Here is a 25,218-nt window from a genome sequence, read left to right as displayed (position 1 = left end):
TCAGCGAAAATTCTTGTGCCACTTACGAGTTTCTTCAGCTGCCAAGCCAAAAAAAAAAAAAGAAAAAAAGAAAGAAAGAAAGAAAAGTCTTCCGTACACTGTTTTCATTCATGTCTCCGTGTCACGTTATTGTGTTCTTCTTTTCAACGCATAATATGACTTTCTAGCACTTCCCGGGTAAACAAAATAAAAACAAAAAAGTGTGGGGGGGGGGTGGGTGGGAGGCTTCGGGTGACGCCTTATGAACGTATTCCTTTGCATTGAGGGTGGTTATGGGAAAAAAAAAATTGGGGGGGGGGGGGGAGCTCCCCCCCCCCCCCGGTTTCCGCCGGTCATGAGTCATCTAAAAATCAAGTTTCCTTTCTGTTGGATCGCACTGCACAATACAATCCTTGTCATTTTTTCCCATTTTTTTTAAAGCTTTGTATATATTTTTTCTAGCATGTTGCTGTTCATGTGTAGTAACTTTTTAATTAGGCTCTATTCTCGGTCTCGGCTGGCTGGCCATGGGATTTGCTTACTCTGTACTCGTATTCTTCGTCGTACTCTGCGCGGTGGTTGGATTTTTTTGTTTAATTAATGTTTACGTGTTATGGGTCTCCAATTTGCTGGTCAGTTGGGATCGAGAAGTCCATTCATAATGAGCTCCACTCACAAGCTCTGCTTCTTGCGAACTCACAATATCCATTTGCTCTATGAACATGAATCGTTACTGTGACGTACCAGGGGCGTCACCAGCTTTTTTTCAAGGGGGGTGCGTTTTGACACTAAATGTTTACGATATTTTTTGGACAGTCATTTGGAATATAGGAAGCTCTCAATCCCTAGACTTTTACTGTTTTTTGAGGGAAACCAAGCGGGGAAGGGGCACCGGCGTAGCTAGGATTTCATTTTTTTTTTTTGGGGGGGGGGGGGAGGGGGGGGGGGGGGTTAGTATGCGAGGGAGCGAGCAAGGGTGGGGGGAGCGTGTGGAAGTGCCGGAGGGGGTTGTACCCCCTATAAATGGATTATGGAATGACGGTGTGAAACGACAAATTACTGGCAGCGATATCAGAAGAATGGCATAACGACTACATGCGAGCAAGGGGAGCGAGCGAGCTTGAAAATTTTGACATTTTACAGTCCAAAAACTGCCGTTATATAGCCATATTTTAGTGCTTTGTACATTAAGGGGGGGGGGGGCGCACCGGGCGCAACTGCTGGCAGTTACTGGCAGCAACATCAGGAGAATTGCATAACAATTAAATGCGAGCGAGCGAGCGAGCGAGCTTGAAAATTTTGACATTTTACTGTCCAAAAACTGCCGTTTGTAGCCATATTTATTTGCTTTGGAAATTAAGGGGGGCACACCGGGTCCAACTGCTGGGAATTACTGGCAGCAACATCAGGTGAATGGCATAGCAATTATATATATAAATAATAATAATAATAATAATAATAATAATAATAATAATAATAATAATAATAATAATAATAATAATAAGTACAGCATTTGTAATGCGCCTTCGATCTAGTATCCTATTCTGAGGCGCAGAGGGACGTAATTATGAAAACAATAGCATACATCGTAGTCATAATTGTACATAAGAAGGTTGAAAAAGAAGAAAGAGATAGGTAGAGATATACACACCAATGAACAATTCGTTGAAAATTCAATCGAAACAAGATGCGAACATATGTGATTTCAAAAGCTTTTTAAATGTTTCAATGGTCTCTGCTGATCGGATCCTCAGTGGAAGAGCGTTCCAGAGAGATGGGGCTGCAGAAACAAAGGCTTTTTCTCCGAGAGTCGAGATTGTTCTTTTAACTGTTAATTGTTTACTATTACATGAACGGAGATTTCTGCCAGGGACGTATTCTGAAACAAGGTTTTGCAAATATTTTGGAGCTGAAGAATGTACTGCTTTCCATGTATGAAGAAGAATTTTAAACTCTATCCTCTTGGATACTGGTAGCCAGTGAAGATTTTTTAGAACTGGGGTAATGCTGGAGAAGCGAGATGTTCCACTGAGGACCCGAGCAGCAGAGTTCTGAGCACGCTGTAGTTTGGCCAGTTGGTAAGATGAAGCCTTGAACAATAATGCATTTCCATAATCAATACGAGACAAAACATACGAATGAATAACAGAGGCTGCAACTTTGTTTGATAAGGATTTTCTGATACTGTGAATATTGCGTAGTTGCAAATATACAGATCGACATGTGTTTGTAACGTGTGTCGCCATTGACATTTCAGGGTCAAAATAAACTCCAAGATTCCTACAATTTGACACAGATTGTACATTGACACATCCAATTTGTAATGACTGACTACGGACCTTTGCTGCCAGATGTTTTGATGCAATTATCATAAATTCACTTTTGTCATCATTCAGTTTGAGTTTGTTCCGTATCGAGTTCCGTATATATTGTTCCGTATATATAAATGCGAGCAAGCGAAGAGAGCGAGCTTGAAAATTTTGACATTTTACAGTCCAAAAACAGCCATTTGGAGCCATATTTTTTCGCTTTGAAAATAAAGGAGGGGTGGGGGGCGCAACGGGCGCAACTGCCGGTAATTACTAGCAGCAACATCAGGAGAATTGCATAACAATTAAATGCGAGCGAGCGAGCGAGCGAGCGAGCGAGCTTGAAAATTTTGACATTTTACAGTAAAAAAACGAACAAACTGCCGTTTGTATAGCTATATTTCTTCGCTTTAGAATCTAAGGGGGCGCATCGGGCGCAACTGCTGGCAAATACTGGCAGCAATATCAGGAGAGCATAATGATTACATTCGAGCGAACGAGCGAGCGAGCTTGAAAATTTTGACATTTTACAGTCCCAAAACTGCCATTTGTAGCCATATTTTTTTGCTTTGGAAATTAAGGGGGGCGCACCGGGCGCAACTGCTGGCACTTACTGGCAGCAACATCAGGTGAATGGCATAACAATTAAATGCGAGCGAGCGAAGAGAGCGAGCTTGAAAATTTTGACATTTTACAGTCCCAAAACTGCCATTTGGAGCCATATTTTTTCGCTTTGGAAATAAAGGAGGGGGGGGGGGGGGCGTACCGGGCGCAACTGCTGGCAATGACTGGCAGCAACATCAGGTGAATGGCATAACAATTAAATGAGAGCGAGCGAAGAGAGCGAGCTTGAAAATTTTTACATTTTACAGTCCCAAAACTGCCATTTGGAGCCATATTTTTCGCTTTCGAAATAAAGGGGGGGGGGGGGGGGCGCACCGAGCTCAACTGCCGGCAATTACTGGCAGCAACATCAGGAGAATTGCGTAACAATTAAATGCGAGCGAGCGAGCGAGCGAGCGAGCTTGAAAATTTTGACATTTTACAGTAAAAAACAAACAAACTGCCGTTTGTATAGCTATATTTCTTCGCTTTAGAATCTAAGGGGGCGCATCGGGCGCAACTGCTGGCAAATACTGGCAGCAATATCAGGAGAGCATAATGATTGCATTCGAGCGAGCGGAACGAGCGAGCTTGAAAATTTTACATTTTACAGTCCAAAAACTGCCGTTCTTAGCCATATTTTTCGCTTTGGAAATTAAGGGGGAGGGGCACCGGGCGGAACTGCTGGCAATTACTGGCAGCAATATCAGGTGAATTGCATAACAACTAATGCGAGCGAGCGAAGAGAGCGAGCTTGAAAATTTTGCATTTTACAGTCCAAAAACTGCCGTTCTTAGCCATATTTTTTCGCTTTGGAAATTTGGGGCGGGGAGCGCACCGGGCGCAACTGCCGGCAATTACTGGCAGCAACTTCAGGAGAATGGCATTATGACTAAATGCGAGCGAGAGGAGCGAGCGAGCTTGAAAATTTTGACATTTTACTGTCCAAAAACTGCCGTTTGCAGCTATTTTATTATTTTTTTTTCGCTTTGGAAATTAAAGGGGGGGGGGGACGCCCGGTGCGCCCCTCCCCCTGGATCCGCCACCGGTAGTCCAGGGTGTGGGTTTATGTTCATGACTGGGGGAGGTATCATGACCAGCGAGGTGGCGTCGAAGTGACCAAGCGGGGAATGGTGTCCAAAGTCTGCACTTTAGAGCATCCCCTAAACTAATTGTGCGTGTTTGTTTGTGTGTGTGTATCATATACATGGAAAAATTAGCCCAGGTCAAGTCTTTTTATTGGCAATGCAAGACATCTTTACATAGACTAGTATGTAAAGCAACACTGCAAAATGCAATGATCTAGCTTTGATATAACGAAGCGTAAGGTACAAAGGTGTACACTCTACATCACACTGCGCAACATTGTAGCGACTCTTCGTTCGGATGTACTGAGTACACTGCGCACATCCTGCTTGTATATGCAGAATGCCAACCAGGAATCACAATCTTTTGTCGGGTCCGGGCTTTTTGAACAATGTTTCACACTATATACCTATTTAATTATGGTTAAAAGAAATCATAGAAAAATATCTTATTTCTGGATCACCCTTTCATTCAAAAGCAGTTTACTAACACTTGAACTACTATTTCGGTAAATCTTTTTTTTTTTTTTTTTTTTACCAGCGGATTGGGAGTGGGGCGCACCCCCCCCCCCCCTCCGTAGTTACGCCACTGCTTTTGGGTGAAATAATTGGACAGATTCTAACAAAAAAGTAAGAAAATCTTTTCATCGCGGGAATTATGATTATGTGGGGTGGGGCAAATGGTGCGCTTGCCTTCCAATATTTTTATGGGGGCAACATTTTTGTTTTCTTTCAAAAGCAAGAAAATCTTCTCATTACAAAATCAGTGCTGCCAGAACCAGGGGTGCGAATTGTTTTTGCCGACGATTTTCTTTTGTGTGTGTGTGTGTGTGTCCATGGTGCAAAATATAAAAAAAGATAGAAAAGAATAATTATTTAGCGTCCGGCGTTGAGGTCGCTCGCAGATTGTTTTTTTTTTTTTTTTTTTTTTTTTAGGATCTGAAGGGGGGTGCGTTCGCACCCAACGCACCCCCCCTGGTGACGCCCATGCGTACTAGTCTGGTTTTCAATTTATTGAAAAAAAAAAAAATCATGCAGATAGCATGTAGTTCCAAAAAAAAGTTTCTGAAAATCTTTGTTATTCGAATATAAATCATATCTTTGTTACTAAGTCTTAGAATGAATTAAAAAGAATTTCATGGGTTAGAGTAATGCTGCTCTTACAGGCCCCTATCTAATAAAAATATTCAACCTAAGTTAGATACTAATGTGTAGGGCCTACAGTAATTATGATTTTAGCCTACTGCGCGACTTTTGGTCGTGTTTGGGCTATTTTTACGCAGTTCAAATAGCAGCAACTTGACAAAATGGCAGCCCCCTGTGAGTCAGGAGCTCCGCTTCGAGTCGTAGAGTTTTTCAGTGGAGTTGGCGGATTACATTGTGCGGTAAAAGGTAAAATGTCAAATGTGTATGCTGAAAATCATGGTAGCTTAGTAGTAGGAATTCTATTGTGAATGCTGTTAGCACAAGCTCATGTTTTCTGTGTAGGCCTATCGTGTCGTGTGCCATGCATGTCCATTTCATACGCCGTAACCACACTGCAGCTCCATGCAAACAGGTCGGCCGTCGGGAATCGGTCCTTTGTTTGGCTTTACTATTAAATACTGTAGTGATGGCCTGCTCAAAACATTGGTGCCCTGCGCTGCGGCATTATCACCGTCGCGTCGGCCACCGCGTCCGATCCCGGCGGCGGATATACTGTAGGTGGGCCCATTGATTATTATACGAATAATTTATGAGTTGTGAGTGCATAGGGCACGAATATCGCACGAGGCGCGAGATGAGCCACTGGTCTATTCAACAAGGCGCGTAGCGCCGCGTTGAATAGACCAGTGGCGAATCTCGCGCCGAGTGCGGTATTACGTGCCCCAATGCACGAACAAAATCATAAATTATTCGTTTTATACAACACCTTGTCCACAATCACAATACAAAATTAGTGACCGCCAACTCAGGAAGGCCCAAAAATAAATGTAACAATTAGGCAGAGAATTGTAAACCACCCTGTGTACTGCTTTCAAACACTCGTCATGATTCGACCACAGCACAGTCACAGGAATCACGAACTCCGCAGGGTCTATACCCATTCTACTACGCTAACGTTAGATCGAGTTAGGCCTGGCTGTTAGGTCGATCTGAGATGTCGGTAGATCTAGTAGTAGGTCTAGACTTTGTCTATTTCCGAAAATGATTGTGTATAAAAACACAGAAAAATAATCAAATTACGGTTTCTCAACTTGAAATGAAGTCTTCATGTTGGGATCACTGTGGTCCACGTAGCAGATCAGAGTCAAAAGTAAAAACACAGCAGTACCGCTAGGTGTATACAGGCCGCGATACATGCAACTAGCTAGGTAAAGTAACTGCGCGTATACGTTAACGTTGCAGTACTCCGCCGCGCCCAACGCCTGGTCTGTGAGACTTACCGGCAGCGCAGCGCAGCCGGCCAGCACGTACACTGTACAATGTAGTTTGCTGGCGCTTTGCTACGGGTGTGAGCCACAGAACTCTGTGAGCGGCCATGCATTAGTAGCCCCCCGCGAAGCCGTGCTATAGTACCTTCGAGCCGTGCTATAGGCCCATGCCAGGGGCCTATTGTATGGCTGTCACTCTCAATGAGTTTGATAGGTATTTTCTATTGAATGTCATGTGACATGTTCTTGGCCAATCACAATTCGACATCATTCTGAGGTGTTGTATAATATCTTTTATGCATCAGATTGGTCCACGAGGGGTTTTAGCATGTCGCTGCAACATGCTAAAATTCTTGTGCAACATCCTAAAAAGCCAGCAACATGCTATGCAACATCCTTAAGAATTTGCAACAAGCTCGAAGTAAGAGTATTCAAAAATGTGCAAAACATGTGCATAACATAAGAAACATCAAACTACCAGGTACTTTAGATATTTGTGTGCAAAACATGAGAGAGAACATTGAATGTAAGCAGCACAAAGAGAGATAAGCAGCAAAATATAGCGTACTATGTACTCATCGTGTGGGCTCCGCGCATATTCAATTTCTGCAATATTCTCAGATTCTGAGCTTGCAACATGCTAAAATTTCAAGTTGTGGACCACCCTGATGCATGACATAATATGAAGGCACTGCTATGATCGCTAGACCTTAAAGGGTGTGTACAGTTCTGGTCGAGGTGTAGATTTAGTTTTCAACATTTTGCGAGATATTCATAAACCACTCTATACAAAAGGGGGAATGCAGTTCTAAGGGGTATCAAAAGTTTATTTGATGAAAATCGGTTTTGAAATGGCTGAGATATCCAAAAACAAGGTGAAACAAAGAGATCCTAATAAAGTTGTGGCATGTCGCCTTTTATTGTTAGGCCAAGTAAAAAAAGAAACCAGTTTCTCGTCCTCGCGCGCATCGATTTTGGCCGCCGCATCAATTTTTTTACTATTTACTATTTTCAAAATGGCGCTGAAAATACCAAGAAATTCATAATTCTCGTCCCAGCCCGCTCCCCGCCCGCATCGATTTTCAGTTGCCGCATCGACTTTTTTGATATTTACTATTTTTTCGGCCGCCGAAAAAAAAAATCGACAACTCACCTACCAGTCGTGATGTCTCATTTCTAATTACGCCTTGTGTCCTATAGCTGTAGTACAGCTGTAGCTTCTGTAGTGCGTATGTAATAACACATGCATTTCACACTGTGAGCTCGGCAGGAAGGAATGACCCACAAAGCAGTCGAACTGTAGTTGGATGGGCGCGCGCGCGGGCCTGGGCTGTGATATGATGTACAGCGCACTCGGTACGTCGTGAACGCGATAGCGGCAACATCTTTGCGAACAATTGCTGATATTCCACGCATATTTCGCGCATTGTTCGTATTTTTCCCCGTTTCTCATATTTTAAGCGGATGAATTGTACTGTACAAATGCTTGTGAGGATTGTATTGAGAGTGTATACATTTTCATGTCATTGTGACTATGCGCAAGTGTGTGCAGTGTCGGAAGGTACGGTGCCAGTGCAGTGGCCGTGCCGGCCGCGTATGCGTGTCTGTAGCTATAGCTGTCAGGGTCCCCATCCCCTGGGCCCTGTTTCATAAAGCTGTTCGTAAAGTTACGAACAACTTACGAGCGACTTGTGATCAGTTCTGATGTGCTATACTTATCAGAATTTCCATAATTCAGCACAAGAACTGATCACCAGTCGCTTGTAAGTCGTTCGTAACTTTACGAACAGCTTTATGAAACACCCCCAGGTCTGTCAGCTGTCTGCACGCACGCATGAACAGATTCGAATGTGTAGAGGCCCGTACACTCTGCTATGTAACGTTGCATCTGACGGCGATGTATTGTTCTATTTTGAAGAGAAAATGAATGCGCTTTTCCAGCAAATGTAGAATTATCAAATGGGTGTATCTACAAAATAAATAACTTTTCCACGGATTCTGGTTTGTCTTGTATTTCTGCGGGATACTTTTCTTTACGATGTAAATTCACGGACACGGCCGTGAGTCGTATCACCTGTAGTGTGATACAGTCATTCATCATCCAAATGATGAGTGATTATCAAATGTCTTTTTAGAACATGTTAAGAAACATCTTTAAATGTTTAATGCTATAATGCCATATCAGTATCATTTTGACATCCATCTGCAATTGTACAAGCCAGTTTCCAGTTGAATGTGCTACAATTGTACTGTGAAGAGATGCAGATACATAGATACCAGCTGTGTGGACACAAAAAGTCACAAACACCAATGATAAATAAAGCAGTGTTTTGAATATCATGGAATTTATTTCAGTAGTACATTTGTTGATAGAATGTTTTATACCTGTTTTAATTAATAGCACAATACATCAGAATTGCAAGTACACTGGTATCAGAAATGCCATTACAACACTAAATACCAGTATTAAGATGGTCATTTTCCCTTGACATCTGTAGTGGAAAGAAAAAGCAAATGTATTTCTGTATGCATGAAGTTTCATTTCAAGTATGGTACTTATCTATTTGTTTGAAAATGCACAGAGTGCAGGCAAGACATACACTTGGGACCTGGTCTCTCATAACACAGCTACCACAGTGATATTTCATTTCATAAATTGGATATAGAAAATAGTAAAGCCCTCTCTCGTTACCTTTCTCAGAATTACCGGACGAGAAACACATATTACTTTCATTTTGACAATCCTCGAAAAAATAGTAAGATATCAAATAGTAAGGACCTCCCTCATCGCCTTGCTCAAAAAACCCGGACGAGAAACTACTTTCTTTTTTTACTTGGCCTTATAGCACTTTTTTGGATATCTCAGCCATTTGAAAACCAATTTTCATCAAATAAACGTTGAATCCTTCTTAAAATTACGTGCTCTTTCATATTTCATAAGAGGCTTTTCATTATCTCACTTAGGAATGTTCAAAACATGAATCCCTACCTCAACCAGTACTGTACAGTCCCTTTAAGCTCATCTTTCTCCTGGCACTTCAACTGACAAGCAACAACAAAGGGTCTTCAGCAGAAAAAAAAAGATAACTTTACCGCCCTCACACTTCAAGATCTCTAACTTTTATTTTTTGTTTGTTTAGTGCCACTTACGTACTTCCGGGTAAAAAAAAAGTGGGGGGGGGGGGGGCAAAATCATGACACCTTATGTATTCCTTTGTATATATGGTGCACAAAGGCCAAGTACCTGCTTTCCAGAAATCATGCCTGCATATGTGAGGTCAAAGCTCTAAGCTTACTCATTGTGTATGCATGACCAAAGCCCTTACCTTGCACATCCTCTTTATGTGTATGAAACCAAAAACTGCACGAAAAGTTTGTTTGTAGCTCTCTCTCTCAGTGTATCCGATTCTTTTTGTTGTCAATCTCTTTCCACCTGTTTGTCAATATCTACATTACTGTATCTACCTACAATCAATATGCATCTATTCCCCTCTCTCTCTGTCCCTTTCTATCTGTATAAATCTATCTCTTTCTACCTACTTGCTATCTCTATCTACTGATATCTCCCTCTCTTCCTATTCTGTCTATCTCTTTATACTTGTTTATTACTGTATTTATATAATACTGATCTCTCCCTCTTTGTCATTATATATTCATCTATATGAAGAGTTTGTTCGCAGAAACTAATAAGTCCATTTTTGAAGATTTTGAAGTACGGTCTCTGTCATAAAGTACAAAATAATACCTTTTAAATGATATATTGGTCACTACATATGAAGGTATATTTTTGAAGTTATGGTCAAAAGAAGCAAAAATGTTCTTATTATTCACTTTTTTTTTCTTGACCTTTAATCGCAAATATCTCCATTTGGCAAATATGGACTTATCGGTTTTTGCGAACAAACTCTTTGTATGTTCCAGTAGTTGATGTCTTGATACCACAGACTTATAAGCATGCAAAACTCTTCTTACCCGGCCGAACACGAGAAATTAGTCGCGCAAAAATAGTTACAGTATCTAAGTCTATAGATCTGTCTCTCTCTGTCTCTATCTATTTACACTATCCACCAGTCTGTCTATGTTTTCTACCTATTTGACACTATCTCTATCCGCCAAATTTATCTCTCTCCCACTATCTCTATATAATGTATACATGCAGGTATTCATTTTTCAATCTGTTGGTTTTGTTGTCTTTCTTCCAACTTGACACTTTCTCTATCTATTGATCTCTCTGTCTCTCTCTGTCTATACAGCGTGTCCCAGAAAAAACGAAACCGGGTTTCAATGCAACTTTTTACTATCGAAATCATACATTTTCTTTACGAGCTATACATCAATGGAAAGATAAACTTTTGTTCTTTCATTTGATGTACAATTTAATGTTCATTGTTCATGCATGACTGAGTTAGAACAATGAAAAGTGGTGCTACCAAATTTTCATTTGCACGCGCAAATGGTGACTTAAAGTGAATTTTTCAGACTTTTGATGTTATGTTTTCGAAAAACAAAGTTCTTAACCCAAATATTCATATTTTCTTCTTTCATATGAGACCTTACATGTCAAATATGAATTACGCATGCTTGAGAAAAATCTGTATGAAAGCATGCTTCATTTCTGCCAATTCTACGGATAGTCGAAGAAAACAAGCATTCAGCTCTCCCGACATAGCATTAGACAATGGGCTCATCTGCAGCATTGAATTCACACAAAACAACCGCAGTGCTACAGTGAATGTTGTTGGGGGGGGGGGGGGGTATTTACAGAGGATGCTGTATGAGACGGACAGCCCTTAGTTGTCATTTATTTAGAATAAGCTATGAGACATAACCAATAATAGAAGACTAATATCGTGAGTATTCTCAGGCTGCACGCAGTCCAATGGCTACGGGAAATCGTACAACAATGATACACATTTTGATTATTTTATACCGCAAACTTATTTCACTGTTTTCATTCCTCTCTACATTTCCCTCACGCGTAGTTAGTCCTGCATCAGTGACAGGGTCTTGAAGTTTTTGAAGGGGGAGGTGATGCAGAAAGAGAGGGTTCTTCACTTTATTTATCACTGAACTTGCGCTTCTAACATTTCAAAGGTACAAGTGCAGGGCAGAAAGCCGTCTTCTGTTTTGTTCTGTTTTATGTGTGTGTGTGTGGGGGGGGGGGGGGGGGAGGGCTCGGAAGGCTTTTTCAGTTACTTTCCTCCCCCTTCACATTCCGCTGATGAGCACCCTTGCTCTGTGGTTGGATCATGTGCTAAGTTACAACCCTATTCCGAACCGTCTGTAACATTCCCTTTTTTAACATCTCCCTTCATGTTTGTGTAAATTCATTGAAGCATGAAGGCCATTGTTATCTGCCAAGTCGGGCAGGCGTCGGGAAAGCTAACTGACTCCTTAATTACTATCCATCTTTCTGAGTAAAATGGAAGCATATTTTCAAATTAAGTTTTCTCGAGCAGGCGTAGATCATTTTTTACTCATGAGATATCAATTGAAAGGAAAAAGAAGGGATATTAAGGCCATGATTTCATTTTTTACAAAAGATTGCCGAAAAAGCCTAAAAAACTCATCCAAAGTCGCCATTTGCTCGTGCAAATGAAAATTTAATAGCATTACTTTCTATTGTTCTAACTCAGCCATGCATGAATTATGAACAATGAGTTGTGCATCAAATGAAAGAAGAGAAGTAAATCTTTCCATTCATGCATATCTCATAAAACAAATATATGATTATGATCGCAAAAAATTGCAATGAAACTCGGTTTCGTTTTTTCTGGGACACGCTGTATATCGATATATTTCTCTACTGTTTATTTTTGTAGAAATCTTACTACACTCTGTACATGTTTGTCACCATGTATGTACCTGCATGTATTTATCTCTCTTTCTTTTTTATGCCTCCGCCACGAAGTGGTGCCGGAGGCATTATGTTTTCGGGTTGTCCGTCCGTCCGTCCGTCCGTCCGTCCGTCCGTCCTTCCGTCCGTCCATCCGTCCGTCCGTCCTTCCGTCCGTCCGTAATGAATTTTGTGGACAGGGTAACTACCAAAACCTTTTGAGGTATCCTAATGAAACTTGGCATGTATGTGTATTAGGGGGTGAAGTTGTGCCTATCAACTTTTGGGTGCACATGCTCAAGGTCAAAGGTCAAAAGGTCAAGGTCAAATGCTTAAAATTTTACAAATTCCCCCATATCTATGCAATGCCTGAAGATATTTTCTTGAAACTTAGTGTATACATGTACTACCCGATTAAGATTCTCTGGTGAAAGTTTGGGGTCATGAGGTCAAAAGGTCAAAGGTCAAAAGGTCAAGTAAAATGTTAACATTTCACTTTTTTCTCTGTATCTTGGAAATTGTTCAAGGTATCTTCATGGAACATAGTGTATATGCATCTACTGACTGGCAGTGGTTATCTAGGGAATTTAGGGTTCATGGGGTCAAAGGTCAGGGGTCAAAGGTCAAGGGCAATACTTCAAAATCTTACTATTTTCCTTATATTTATGCAATGCCAGCAGGATATTTTGTTTTTGTAAACTTGATGTATGCATGTCTAACCCAATAGAGATTCTCTGGGATTTTTTTTTTTGCCAAGAAGGTCAAAGGTCAAAAGGTCAAAGATCAAGTGAAAGTGCTGAACTTACTTTTTTCTCCATATCTCGGAAGTGGCTCAAGTTATCTTAAAACTTAGTACATGCTGAATTTATGTATGTTCTGCCTGACAGTGCTTCTCTTATAAATCAAAGGCCAGATGAAAATGATAACAAATTACTGTTCAATACAAAAATTGCACTTTTTCTCCATACCTTGAAAATTACTCAGTGCATAAACTTTTGAAATGGTCAAAGTCAAGTTAAAGTTCTTAAATCCCCAAGTACATGCTCTCCTATTCATCCAATTAAACATAGGTCAAGGAAGGTAAACATTCAATACATTTGTGACAAACATGTCATTTTAATATTTTGCCAATTTTGTGAAAATGTAATCACTCATTGTCCACATGTACTATAGACCTATTAGGAGAATCATGCATTATGGCGGAGGCATACCAGTCGCCATAGCGACATTTCTAGTCTCTTTTTATCTCAATCACCTCTGTTTTTAGAAAGTGGAATTGCCAGTATAGTTGTTGCAGCTGTTGAGATAAACACAGTGGCCAATGCGGTGTACAGACACAACTTCCCTGAGGTGAACTTGCTGCAGAGAAACCTAGAGGTATGTATCTAATCCAAGACAAGTTGGAATATGTTAGAATTTAAAGGTAAAAAAAGTGCTGGTACACCTAACTGTCAAATTTTGCTCCAAAATGTACACGTACACTTGTATGCTTTTAAGAAATGTGTGGAATATAACAGTGTGGAATAATGCTGTAATAACAAGATATTCATAATGCCATGGGGTAATGACAAAAATGCAAAATATTAACAAAAAAATGTTTTAGCATCTCACCTGATTGGGGTCAGGCTAACTCGGACTCAAGGACAACTTGGCCTTGCTTGATGGCGGGGCCGAGTTGTCTCCCTGGATTGTACACCGTTGTACTATAGGAGCGCTTCGCGTTGTGGCCAGTCACAGTTAATGGGCCGAGTTGATACAATGCGCACATCAAAGTACCTCTTTGGTGCGCAAACAAAATGAACGTGCACCTATGTATAAAATATGGCGATCATGAACTGCATGTAAACTGTCTGAAATAGGGCCGAGTTGTCCCTTAGACCGAGTTAGCCTGGATCCTGCTGGAATAAAAGTTGGTTTACCAACTTTTATTTTTTATCTCAAAATACTCCAAAACAACTCATTATCCTGGCAAATCGCGTCAGCCAGGTAAGTTTCTTGGTATTTACTCTTTTGATATATTGCAAGCAAATATGAAATGGGGCAAGACGGGTTCTCAAACCCTTACCAGAACTATGTTTTCACTTTATAAGAATGAGCATTGAACTGTCACTTTCTGGTGGTATGAACATTTACAAGTGAGTGGAAATGGTGAAGAAGCACAAACACTACAATGTGTTTACTGGGTTGAAATAGTGAACACTGATTAGTCATAGAGATAGTGTTTGCAAAAACATGTGGAACTTACATTATTAATCTGTGTTTTATAAAGGTCATATTGCATTTGTTATAAACTAAATGGTAAGGGCAATTACTATGGTAGAAACTGCAATGTATACAGCTGACTGGTGTCTAACGTTACATTCAATTGCTTCCATGGTAGCTTCCAAAAAAACAAAAGAACATTTTCAATCCTTTATGTAATCACCTGCAAAATATACTGTTAAGAGTTCATAGGATGAATGTTACAGAACTGTCTAGTCTGCTTTAGTTTAAGTGATTGTTTCTTATCGTTTTTTCTTTTGATTTAATGCAAATTTTTATGATTTCTTTCCCCCAGTGTAAAGCGACCAGATCTTGCTCATGGATGCTTGCTTTGATATTCTCTAATTTGGGATTCATGAATGACTCGGTCAGTCAAATTTGACTTCATGAATGACTTGTACATGTACATAGTCACTCATCAAGCACGAAATCAATGTATGGGGTCTCTCTCATATGTGCATTGTTGAACAACTCTGTCCTTCTAGTAGTAGGTCTGTTTTTCTTTCATAGGGTTTCACTACCGATGACTTCGATTCGTTTGATGCAGACATGATAGTGATGAGCCCTCCATGTCAACCCTTCACAAGGTTTGTTAAAGGGGATGGCTAGTAACTGATCAGTGGGAATCAGTGGGAATGCTGGGGGATGATTGTTCCAATCCTTGTGGGATTCATTTAAGAGTACACTATATATCTATTGTTGTGTGAAAATTATTTGCTTCAGAATGGTCTCATATTCAAGTAATGTGCAGTTTAATGTTTCCAGGTTAGCGTGCCTGGTCAGTGACGGGGCATTAATCTGCACATTACTTGAATATGAGACCGTTCTGAAGCAAATAATTTTCACACAACTTAACACAACAGTAGATATATAATGTACTCTTAAATGAATCCCACAAGGATTGGAACAATCATCCCTCAGCATTCCCACTGATTCCCACTGATCGGTTACTAGCCATCTCCTTTAAACCAAATTATGTCTTATTGTCTGTACTCTGATTAAAAAGAGAGGGCAGTGCCTATCACAGCAGTAAAAATAGATAAATGAATAAATAAATAAATAAATAAATGAATAAATAAATAGATAAATAAATAAAAATAAATACAAAACAAAGCAAGCAACATTAAAGTGACCATGTCAACGCAATGCATTTGTGCAGAAATGCAACCTATAACATCTCTAGAAAAAAAAAATATGGTAAATCAGACTATGATTCGTACAAACTTCGTATGCAGTTTGATAGTATGATTTGCATAGAAAAGAAATCTCACAACAGAACAACTCTGATTTAGTCATATGACTTTCAAATGATATGAAATTCATAATTTATATTCTGGCCAAAAGCATGCAAGGGTAATTTTCCAAGGAACAGAACTCTTTGTGAGACCAAGACAACATTTGTGGTGCTCAGTGGAGCCCCTTGTATTACAGCTGAGTTTGCAATAGTTTATTGGGATCTCAACTGATTTTACTTATCTCACTCTGTAAGACACCTTTAAGCAAAAAAAGGTCTCTTTCCCGTATTTTGAATAATGCTCTGCCCTTACAGAGATGGAATTACAGCTTACTGTATTTGCACTCCTTGACGACTTCTTCTTGTTGTTTTTTTCACTAATTATTATGAATCCCGCATTTATTATACATTTTTTGGAATAGGAAAGTACCAGATATTGGAATAGTAAGGTGCTAGTTTTCAATCATTTTCATGTTTCTCCTTCTTTTCTACACAAGGGTGGGACTCAAGGGAGACAAGAACGATGCAAGAACCAACGCCTTCTTCAACATCATGAGAAACTTGCCTAAGTAAAGACCTTACCTTGTACTCTAATACCTTGGTCTATCCTACCCTAATTTGACAAAAGGAAGCAAGTGATAATTGGGAGTTTACTAGTAAATAGACAAATAGTGTTTCTTTCTCACATGATTATGTGTATGATTCCTTCCTCTTGACCTATCAATATTTCAAAATTCGAAAGCCAGTGCCATTGTTGTGTTGCAAACAGGTGAAGAATGTCTTAAAGGTATCAGGAAATGAAAAAACAAAATCAGTTTGGGGAAAACAACAAAAACAAAAAACAAATGTCACTTACTTCCTTTTGTCAGAGTAGGGCAGAAAAGCTTCATAGCAGTATAGGAGGCAGACCCTGCTCGTAATATCTTGCCAGACACACCATATTGGGCATGTTAGGATAACATTTCATAATTGGCAGTCATTGTTTTAATGTTCAACAATGTTTATGTACAAAACAATTGAGCCTAGTTTCATACATAAGAAATATTTGATATTGCTACTTGCTGTAGCTAGATCTGTTTTAAAGTTTTACAGGAAAATATTTTCTTTTACTAGGATGGCCATTGGGCATGTATCCTTTGTCGGATTTCTTACTGGCAAAGCTGTCACTGTTAAAAGATACATGTAGCATACAAGAACTTGACATTGTGGTTGAAAGTTCAAAACGTCTGTCTTGGAATACTACTCCAGTCCAGAAAATTATGACTGTTGAGACCAAAAAGTAAAGATCCATGTAACCTAAGGTGATGTTTAAAAAAAAGGAAATAATTTATGATGCACAAGAGCATCATTTTTTTTCTTTTAAATTTGAACATGCAAATATGATGTGCTCACATTTCCTGTACATTATTCTCTGTCATAACACAAGCAATTTAGACATGTTGTATATAATGCGTGCTGATTGTCAGTGTGAAACTCCATTCTCTTTCTGACAGAATGAGGAAGAAGCCGAGGTACATTCTGGTTGAAAACGTGAAGGGATTTGAAACGTCCGAGACCAGGTAATTTGGAGCAGGCAGTATGGCATGGGATGTACACAGATACTGGACACTGAAACCTCTTTAGAAAGCCCACCTGAGGGAGACAAACAAGCGGCCTTCATTTGATAATGGGCGGGTGTCTTTAAAAAAAGCTTCATTAACTCTTTACGTGACTTGGTGGAAACTCCCTGTGTGCCACATCATTCTGAGACACCAACATAGTTATGCTTTTAGAAAGCATTCTCTTTTTAAGATCTATGTAACTTTTATGCATTTCTGTTAAAAGCTCAACATGTAGTATGCAAAGTTGTAGAGAAAATGCCAAGCCTTCCTTTGACGTTAACTATATGACAAATCTATGATTGTATGGAAGATGTTCATCATCATTGTAGTAACTGAAAGAAATAAAGCTGATCTTCTGTCTCACGAAGCGAGGTAAACACGATTACCTTGCTTCGTGAGACAGAAGATCAGCTTTATTTCCTTCAAACCTATGATTGCTTTTCTTTCAAATGACTTGTAGCTACATTACTGTAAATGCATGAATTTTGCACACAAAACAATGACGGAAACTTAGAGTTTACACGCAAATCCAGTAGTGAACACTGCTTGCTGGTCAGTAACCACATAAAATGCTATCTATTATTTAGATTTATTGTACTGTTGTTAAAGAATATATCGTCGGCCTCATGCCAAAAGGGCCTTAACACCATAGACTTTGTACACTGTTAGGGCCCTTTTGGCATGAGGCCGACGATATTAAATGAAGTAGTTGCAGATTTAATACCTTTGAACTACCGTAAGAAAACATAATACATTGACTTGATTAAAAAAAAACCCTGTTGTTTTATTACCCTGTTGTAGTCATAATAGCATAAGGGCTTAGAGTCTACAAAATTAAGAAGTTTTCTTGTTAATAATTATTTTTGTTTTGTTTATGTCTATCACATCTTTGCATCTCTTTCAAGACCAAAGAAGTTTCTGTATTATGTACAACTTTAACATAATAGTAAACATATTTTGGGTGAATGTATTTTCTTGTCTGCAGAAATTTCTTGGCAGAAACTTTGGAAAAGTGTCAGTACACATTCCAGGTAAGCTCATGTTGGTTTGAATGCTCATTTATACAAGTACATACTTGCTTTCCCCTTCATGATGGTATTCTAGGTAGAATGACTAGTGGTAAAGCTGAAATGATATTTTGTAATCATTCTACACTTTCAGTTGTCTATTGCTTCCAAGATTTACATGTACAAGTCTAACTTACACTTTAGGGAAGTGCTATTTGCACCCATATGCATTCTATATGCACTTATTGTAATATGGAAATGTTATTCTGATTGTTGATATAATGCTGTTCAATAGCTGGTAAGTGTTTCTATATAGTATTGCACGTCATAGTAATTACAAATCAAGGAAGAGCGTGAAACATGGTTGTGCCATTTTTATCATCTTTTCTTACAGTATGCCTGCGAAAATGTAAAATACTTTTTTACTTGTCACTTACCATATCTTGTCTGCTCGTTATGTTATTATTTTAGTTGCAACTGGTCTTATGTACAGTTAAGAGAATTGATGCATATTACTCTATTAGCATAGTATATCAGTGTTACTGTCTGTTGGTCTGTGATACTTCTTCCTGAGGTACAGGCCATTTCATTTCCACTTCTTTTCATTTTCTTTGTATACCTGACACATTACCCTGAGAAATTGAACAAAGCAAAAAATATATATGAAGTACAGTCAAACCTGTCTATAGCGGCCACCCAAGGGAAACAAAAAAAGTGGCCGTTATAGACAGGTGGCCGCTATAGACAGGTTATCCAAATTGTGTGCATTGCCTACATGTACATGTATCATTCTGTATGTGAGTACTTATTGTACATGTATGTGTATACGTATGCACATGCGTGTGTTTCATGCATTGAACAATGCCAGTGTTCATGATATTGTAGAACAGTCTAGTATGTGTACAGTTGTGAAGAAAGCCACGAGAGCATTATTATGACCGAATGAGTCATACATGCAGCCGTGGCGATCACTGAACGTTGCCCATGAATGACTAGCACGCCGGCTGCTAAGCAGAAAAACACGCTGAATTATCGGCTCGGTTCAGGCTCCATCGGGTCTGTGGCTGCTATAGACAGGTTCAAATCTACCACGGGAAACAAAAATTGTGGCCGCTGTCGGCGTTAGACAGGTGGCCGCTATATACAGGGTCTTTAACATGGCTTTTCTCTCGGGGGGATTTTTCAGTGACCGCTAAAGACAAGTGGCCGCTATAGAGAGGTGGCCGCTAAGGCAGGTTTGACTGTATTAAAAATGTTGATAATCTTTCTTGCGGGCAGTACATTGACAGAGCAGGCTAGCCAAATAGCTATTCACAAATGTCTGCTTTTCTTCATTTTTGTTTTTGTTTTTTGTTTGTTTGTTTATTTTCTTTCCCACTGCAGGAATTCCTTCTGTCACCCTTAGACATTGGCATTCCTAACCAGAGGCTTCGTTACTTCCTGTTGGCTAAACAGCGCCCTCTGTCGTTCAACCCCGAGCAAGGTCTCGAACTTCTTCCTCATCGCATCAATCAAACTTCTGCACCAAGCTCTGTGCAGCCTTGTGACCTGGCAAATGAGGTTAGCAGCTTGGCAGTTGACAGTCCCTCTACGGTGTCCTCAAAGAGTCAAAGCAATGCAGAGGAAAGTGTCACGGTGTCAAATGTCTCTCCAACTTCTGCAGCAGACTGTAATGCTGCATCAGCCTCAGAAAGAACAGAGCCCATATGCCATATGACTGCAAAGGACCAAACATCAAACTCACATGAACAGAAACTGGAATGTGATGTAGAATCGTTGCAGGAACAAAATCGAGATGCTCATAATAGTAAAAGTGCCACAAGAACTGGGAATGCCAAGGGTGGCAAGGCGAAGAGAAAAATTGCGAGCTATCTTCAGTCTGACTTGACTGAAGACTCGGTAGCTCAGTATCTCATTCCTGACAGAATCTTGCTCAAGTTTGGAAAGGTCATGGACATTGTGACGCCGGAAGACACCAAGACGTGCTGCTTCACCAAAGCGTGAGTACGGAGCAAGATCATTCTTGTCATCTTTGGGAAAGTAAAGCTAGTTCTCCATGTTTTACTGATGTCTTCCTGTTTTCTACTACATGTACACTGTACATTTGCCAGGTCCCTGTTGCATGAATATTAAGACCAAAGATATTAAAGTCAAAATCAAACAAATCAAATCAAATCAAATCAAATCAAATCAAATAAAAAAGCTCCTTGTTTGTGATCTTTCCATAAACACTCTTGACCATGGAGCAATCTCTTAAATTCCATTTTAACTTCTTTGTCTTCTTTTTTCATATCGCTTATCATAAACTTTCATTCAGTGTGTGTTATCAGTACACTTTTATAATTTGGTAGTGATCTGATTGTAAAGTTCTCAATGGATGTCTTAGTTAACCCATTTTGTGCCCAGGCATTTAGCTTAATTTGTCACTTTTTTTCCCTTTTTAATCTGCATGTCATAATCTCTCAGAGATGGACATACTGTAGCTGTTCAAAATCCCTCAATGATGGATATAGCTGTAAAAAAAAAAAGCCAACCCACATAGGTGTAGCAATTTTCTTCAGTCCAACAGGAAGGCCATTAATATTACGACACAAATGTTTAGGGATTTAGGTAATCTGTATTCACTTACAGTTAAGTGGTGTAGTTTCCAGACATCTGTGCCAATTGATAGAGAAAGCAGAGTAAGAGATAACCATGTACGCAAGTGACATATATTTCTTATTTTCTTTTGCGAGCCAGGGAGGTAGATAGATTAATAATAAACAAAACGTTTTTGCAAAACATTTTATGCACAATTCCCTCAACTATAGTATTATTACAGTAAAGCAGCAAAATTTGAGGTTACCATTGCCTTGATTACTGTTAAACATGATATATATTGAAAATTTTGCAAATTGGAGCCGACGTCCTTTCTCGCGGCATGAAAATTTCGCTAATTGCCACTGGCTTCCAATGCCTAAGAACTTTCGCATGCATTGTGATTTTGCGAATTTTGGCACTTGCGAAATTCATGAAATTCAAATGCATATGTGAATATTCCTCATTTTACAGTACCCAATGCATGCACATCACTGTTAACACTTTCATGCACCCAGCATTGCCAGGCATCCATGTTATACGTGGACTCTGAGAACTCTGTGGTCCAATTGATGTTTGAGATTTAAAGATACAGTACATGTTTGCGTCATCTGTCATGTTCCTTCGTCTACTTTCACAGCTATGCCCACTACGTTGAAGGAACAGGGTCGGTATTATGGACTGACTTTTCCACGGAGGTCAGTAGCTGTATCGATCTTGTGTTTTCTACCCCCTGTGCCTTTATCGCACAAAATATTGTAATTGATAATGGTACTAGACCAGCGACTTTTCAAAAATATTCTGAAGCTTCTCATGACGATAAATTCATGAGCTTTGTACTATTCCTTGTTTCTACCTCTTTCTCTTCAAGATTGCAACATGATCGTACAATTATATGTGCTTAATCAATGTAATACTTAATGCTGTTTAATGATTTTTTTTTTTCTTCAAAGCATACACAGTGCACTGCCGTTATGAGGAACATGGTTATAAGGAAATTTTGTGGTAATGATGTAAGATTTCAGGTCCCAAAATTGCTCTCTCTACAAATATTACATGTATATTCTTTTATTTGTTCAGCAATAACATTTTGATATAACAAAAGAAAACTTCCAGTCCTGAGGACTTCCTTTTATCAGGAGAGGCTTGAAGCTGTTTTTTGTTTGTTTGTTTGTTTGTTTGTTTTTTTGAAAATAACAGTGACACTAGTTCAGTCAAATGAATAGTGGGATATATATGCACTGTGTGATCTGCCTTAATCAAGAGAACAGTTTTGTTGTAGAGAAGTATCTTCAAATTGCTGTGGAGTAATTATGAATGCCCAATCTATGCACCTATGAAAAAAAGGTGAATGCTACCTGTGAAAACAATAAGGAGAATCATGGTCGTTCCCACTCTTTACTCTGGTAATATGAACAATGCAGATGTCGGAGGCATTCAGCGAGGAGGATCTTCCGGAGGAGGAGAGGATGACGAGGCTGAGGTCATTGAACCTGAGATACTTCACCCCCAGAGAGATGGCAAACCTCCACCATTTCCCCCAAGACTTTGGTGAGTCATTCATAGAAAAATGGAAGTTGATCTTCTCTCCTGTTTCATCATTATTCCCCACCCCCTTTCCTTTGCTCCTGCAACAGTTGCTCACTGTTCTTATTTTCTCCAAGGACTTTGGGCTATGGTTAAGGTTTTGAAAGGTTTTTAAGTTTAGTTTAATGATGTTGTGAGGATTATTATTAGGATTAGGGTTACGGTTATATTTGTGGGTAGAATTTATGTTTGGCTTTAATAAGCGTGCAAATATCTAATGGAAGCAATTGTTGCAGGAGCAAATGTGATGGAACCGCTAATGATTCACATTGATCACGCAAGACGAATGTTTGAAATTAACAAAAGGCATTGTGAAGATGCAGCAAACCAACAAATGTAGGAATATTTTTCATTCTTGCTTCTTATGTCTTAAAGGTGCATAGTCCCGGTATTGTAGAGGGCGCTATTGAAAGATAGTGCCGATCCCTGTTAGCATTGATACGAAGATTGCCGAAGTTGAGCTGTCATCAAGAGTAAAGCGCGTAGTTGCATGTTGCTGGGTAACGTTTCCTTCGTTATCTTCTCTGCGCATCATGCAGACTGTCGTAATGCTAGGGTGCGTGCGTGTGTGCTTCTTAGTATGACATCACAAAAGAAGTATGCTAAAGCTGTCATCCCTCTCAGCCGAATCATGAGCCGAACTGTGATCGGAACACTGACTACAGTGGATTGGACTTCTTCGGACTCAAGGAAATGGGTCACAGCATAAGCGCTAAAGAGGAGTCGATAGCGTCCTAGGTCTCTACAGGAAACTTGCGCCGTGCGCCCGCGTACACATTTGACTACAAAACCACCGGGACCATGTGCCTTTAAGATACAATATGAAGGGAAGGTCACAGGTCTATGTCCAAGCTTCTGCCCAGTGCAGGTCAGCATCATTTCGTGTTGGAGATTGCAACCATCATGTGGAACACCCTATTCTTTACTAATGCAGTCAACTCGATACAGTACAGTTTTCTACAAATTTATTCCCACTTTCCCCACCCAATGGATGGTAAAATAAAAGTGAGCTAAAGGTGTGCATAACATATTTCTCCCTCCATAGGTAGGTGATGAGAGTGTGTGCAAGAAATCTGGTAGCGACTGGAAGCGTAGGAAGACTTTACCTCCAGCTTTTTTGAAATGCCAAATGGATTGAAAATAATTTGGTAGTTTATCCTTTGATTGAATGAATTACTCTGTTACTCTACATTAACTTTATTTAACTCTTGTTCGTTTATTGTGTATTCATTTGCATTAGTTTGTATTTGTTTTTTTATTGATAAATTCATTTTAAATGTAGATTTTATATACATGCATTTATTTGTACATAATTACAATATGCGTATGTATTGATTTATTGTATATATTTTTTGTTTTATTCAGTATTTATTTATTTATTTGTTTATGTGGCAAGTGGAAGAGTCTTACTTTGTCATAGAATGAATGACCTCACTGGCAAGAATGACTCCACATAACGACCATACATTTGATTGATTCTCAGTCTTGGATACAAACAAACAAAGACAGCCTCTTCAAGATAGTGCACTTTAATTTTGATCTGGTTAGTGAATGATTGTAAGTTTCATCTTCAAGTTTATTGTATTATTGATCATATATGTGATTTTTGGTTTTGTTTTATTTTTGTTTTTTCCTTTTAATAGCAATCTTGGTGTACATTTGTCTTCTCACATGTAAAACTGCGGTATCAACATACATCAATTTTGCAAGGTTGATTGAAACTGCATTTATGTGTGGAAAATTTTGATGGTCAAAAATGGGTGCTGTTCATTATTCCGAATATAATAATAATAATAATAATAATAATAATAATAATGATAATAATAATAATAATAATAATAATGATAATAATAATAATAATAATGATAATAATAATGATAATAAGGTCTTATTTACCCAGTAGCCTCTTCAATGTTGCCACTGCTCTACCAGAGGGCCCTGCTACCAATATTACCCTAGCGTTGCCAGGTACCCATTTATACCCGTGGGTCGAGAGGGACATTGTGGGTAAAAACATCTTGTCCAAGGACGTAAGCACTGAGCGGGATTTGATCTCGCGGTCCTCCGTTCAGGAGTCGTGAGTCTTATCCACTATGCCACAGCGAAGGTTCGCTATTCCAAAGGTTAGTTATTCCGAAGGGTCGTTAATCCGAAACACACAAATTCCCTATACCTAGAGGTTCGTTAATCCGAAAATGAAAAAGGGTTCTTTAATCCGAACATTTGTGGCGTTATTCCGAAGGTTCGTTATTCCGAAGATTCATTAATCCCAAAAATGAAATTCGGAACAATGAACCTTTGGAATAACGAATCTTCAGACTAAAGAGCCTTCAGAATAATGAACCTTCGGAATAACGAGCTGTAACCGTAAAAAATAAGTACCAGGAACAAATTTCTAAATGCCGACACTTTGCCATTTCCCCCATGTACCTCACACACAGGATTTCCAGAGACTACCACCAAGAAGCAGCTCTACCGCCTGATTGGAAATAGCTTGAACGTGACGCTGGTCGCCGAGCTCATCAAGTACCTGGTCACATGATCATAGTCACATGATCGTCCATTTCCTGGCTTTTTGGACTTGATGAAATAACTTCAGTTGGAGGTAATATCTCACCCGCGGATGTGAAGAAGAAGAAGAAAACGGGAAGGAAAGAAAGCAAAGGAAGATGAAAAAAAAATGGAAGACCATAAAAAAGGAATAGAGAAGAAGAAATAAAGAAT

At 39.4% G+C, this 25,218-nt stretch overlaps 1 protein-coding gene across 1 annotated transcript; it reads left to right on the top strand.

Moving 5' to 3' along the window:
- The first annotated feature begins 5,275 nt into the window (after positions 1–5,275).
- Positions 5,276–25,036, top strand: LOC139722057 (tRNA (cytosine(38)-C(5))-methyltransferase-like). Its single transcript, XM_071633382.1, has 10 exons — positions 5,276–5,368; positions 13,494–13,603; positions 14,999–15,075; positions 16,220–16,291; positions 17,216–17,281; positions 18,309–18,354; positions 19,714–20,330; positions 21,548–21,605; positions 22,332–22,458; positions 24,936–25,036. The coding sequence occupies exons 1-10, from the start codon at positions 5,284–5,286 to the stop codon at positions 25,034–25,036; spliced, it is 1,359 nt and encodes a 452-aa protein (XP_071489483.1). The 5' UTR covers positions 5,276–5,283.
- Positions 25,037–25,218: the final 182 nt, after the last annotated feature.

This window comes from Diadema antillarum, unplaced genomic scaffold (genome assembly GCF_040938485.1).
Source record: "Diadema antillarum isolate AM-2024a unplaced genomic scaffold, OU_Dant_1.0 scf00000014, whole genome shotgun sequence".
Classification (NCBI taxonomy): domain Eukaryota; kingdom Metazoa; phylum Echinodermata; class Echinoidea; order Diadematoida; family Diadematidae; genus Diadema; species Diadema antillarum.
Note: the sequence above shows the minus strand (reverse complement) of the source record. Positions and strands in the feature narration are given on the sequence as shown.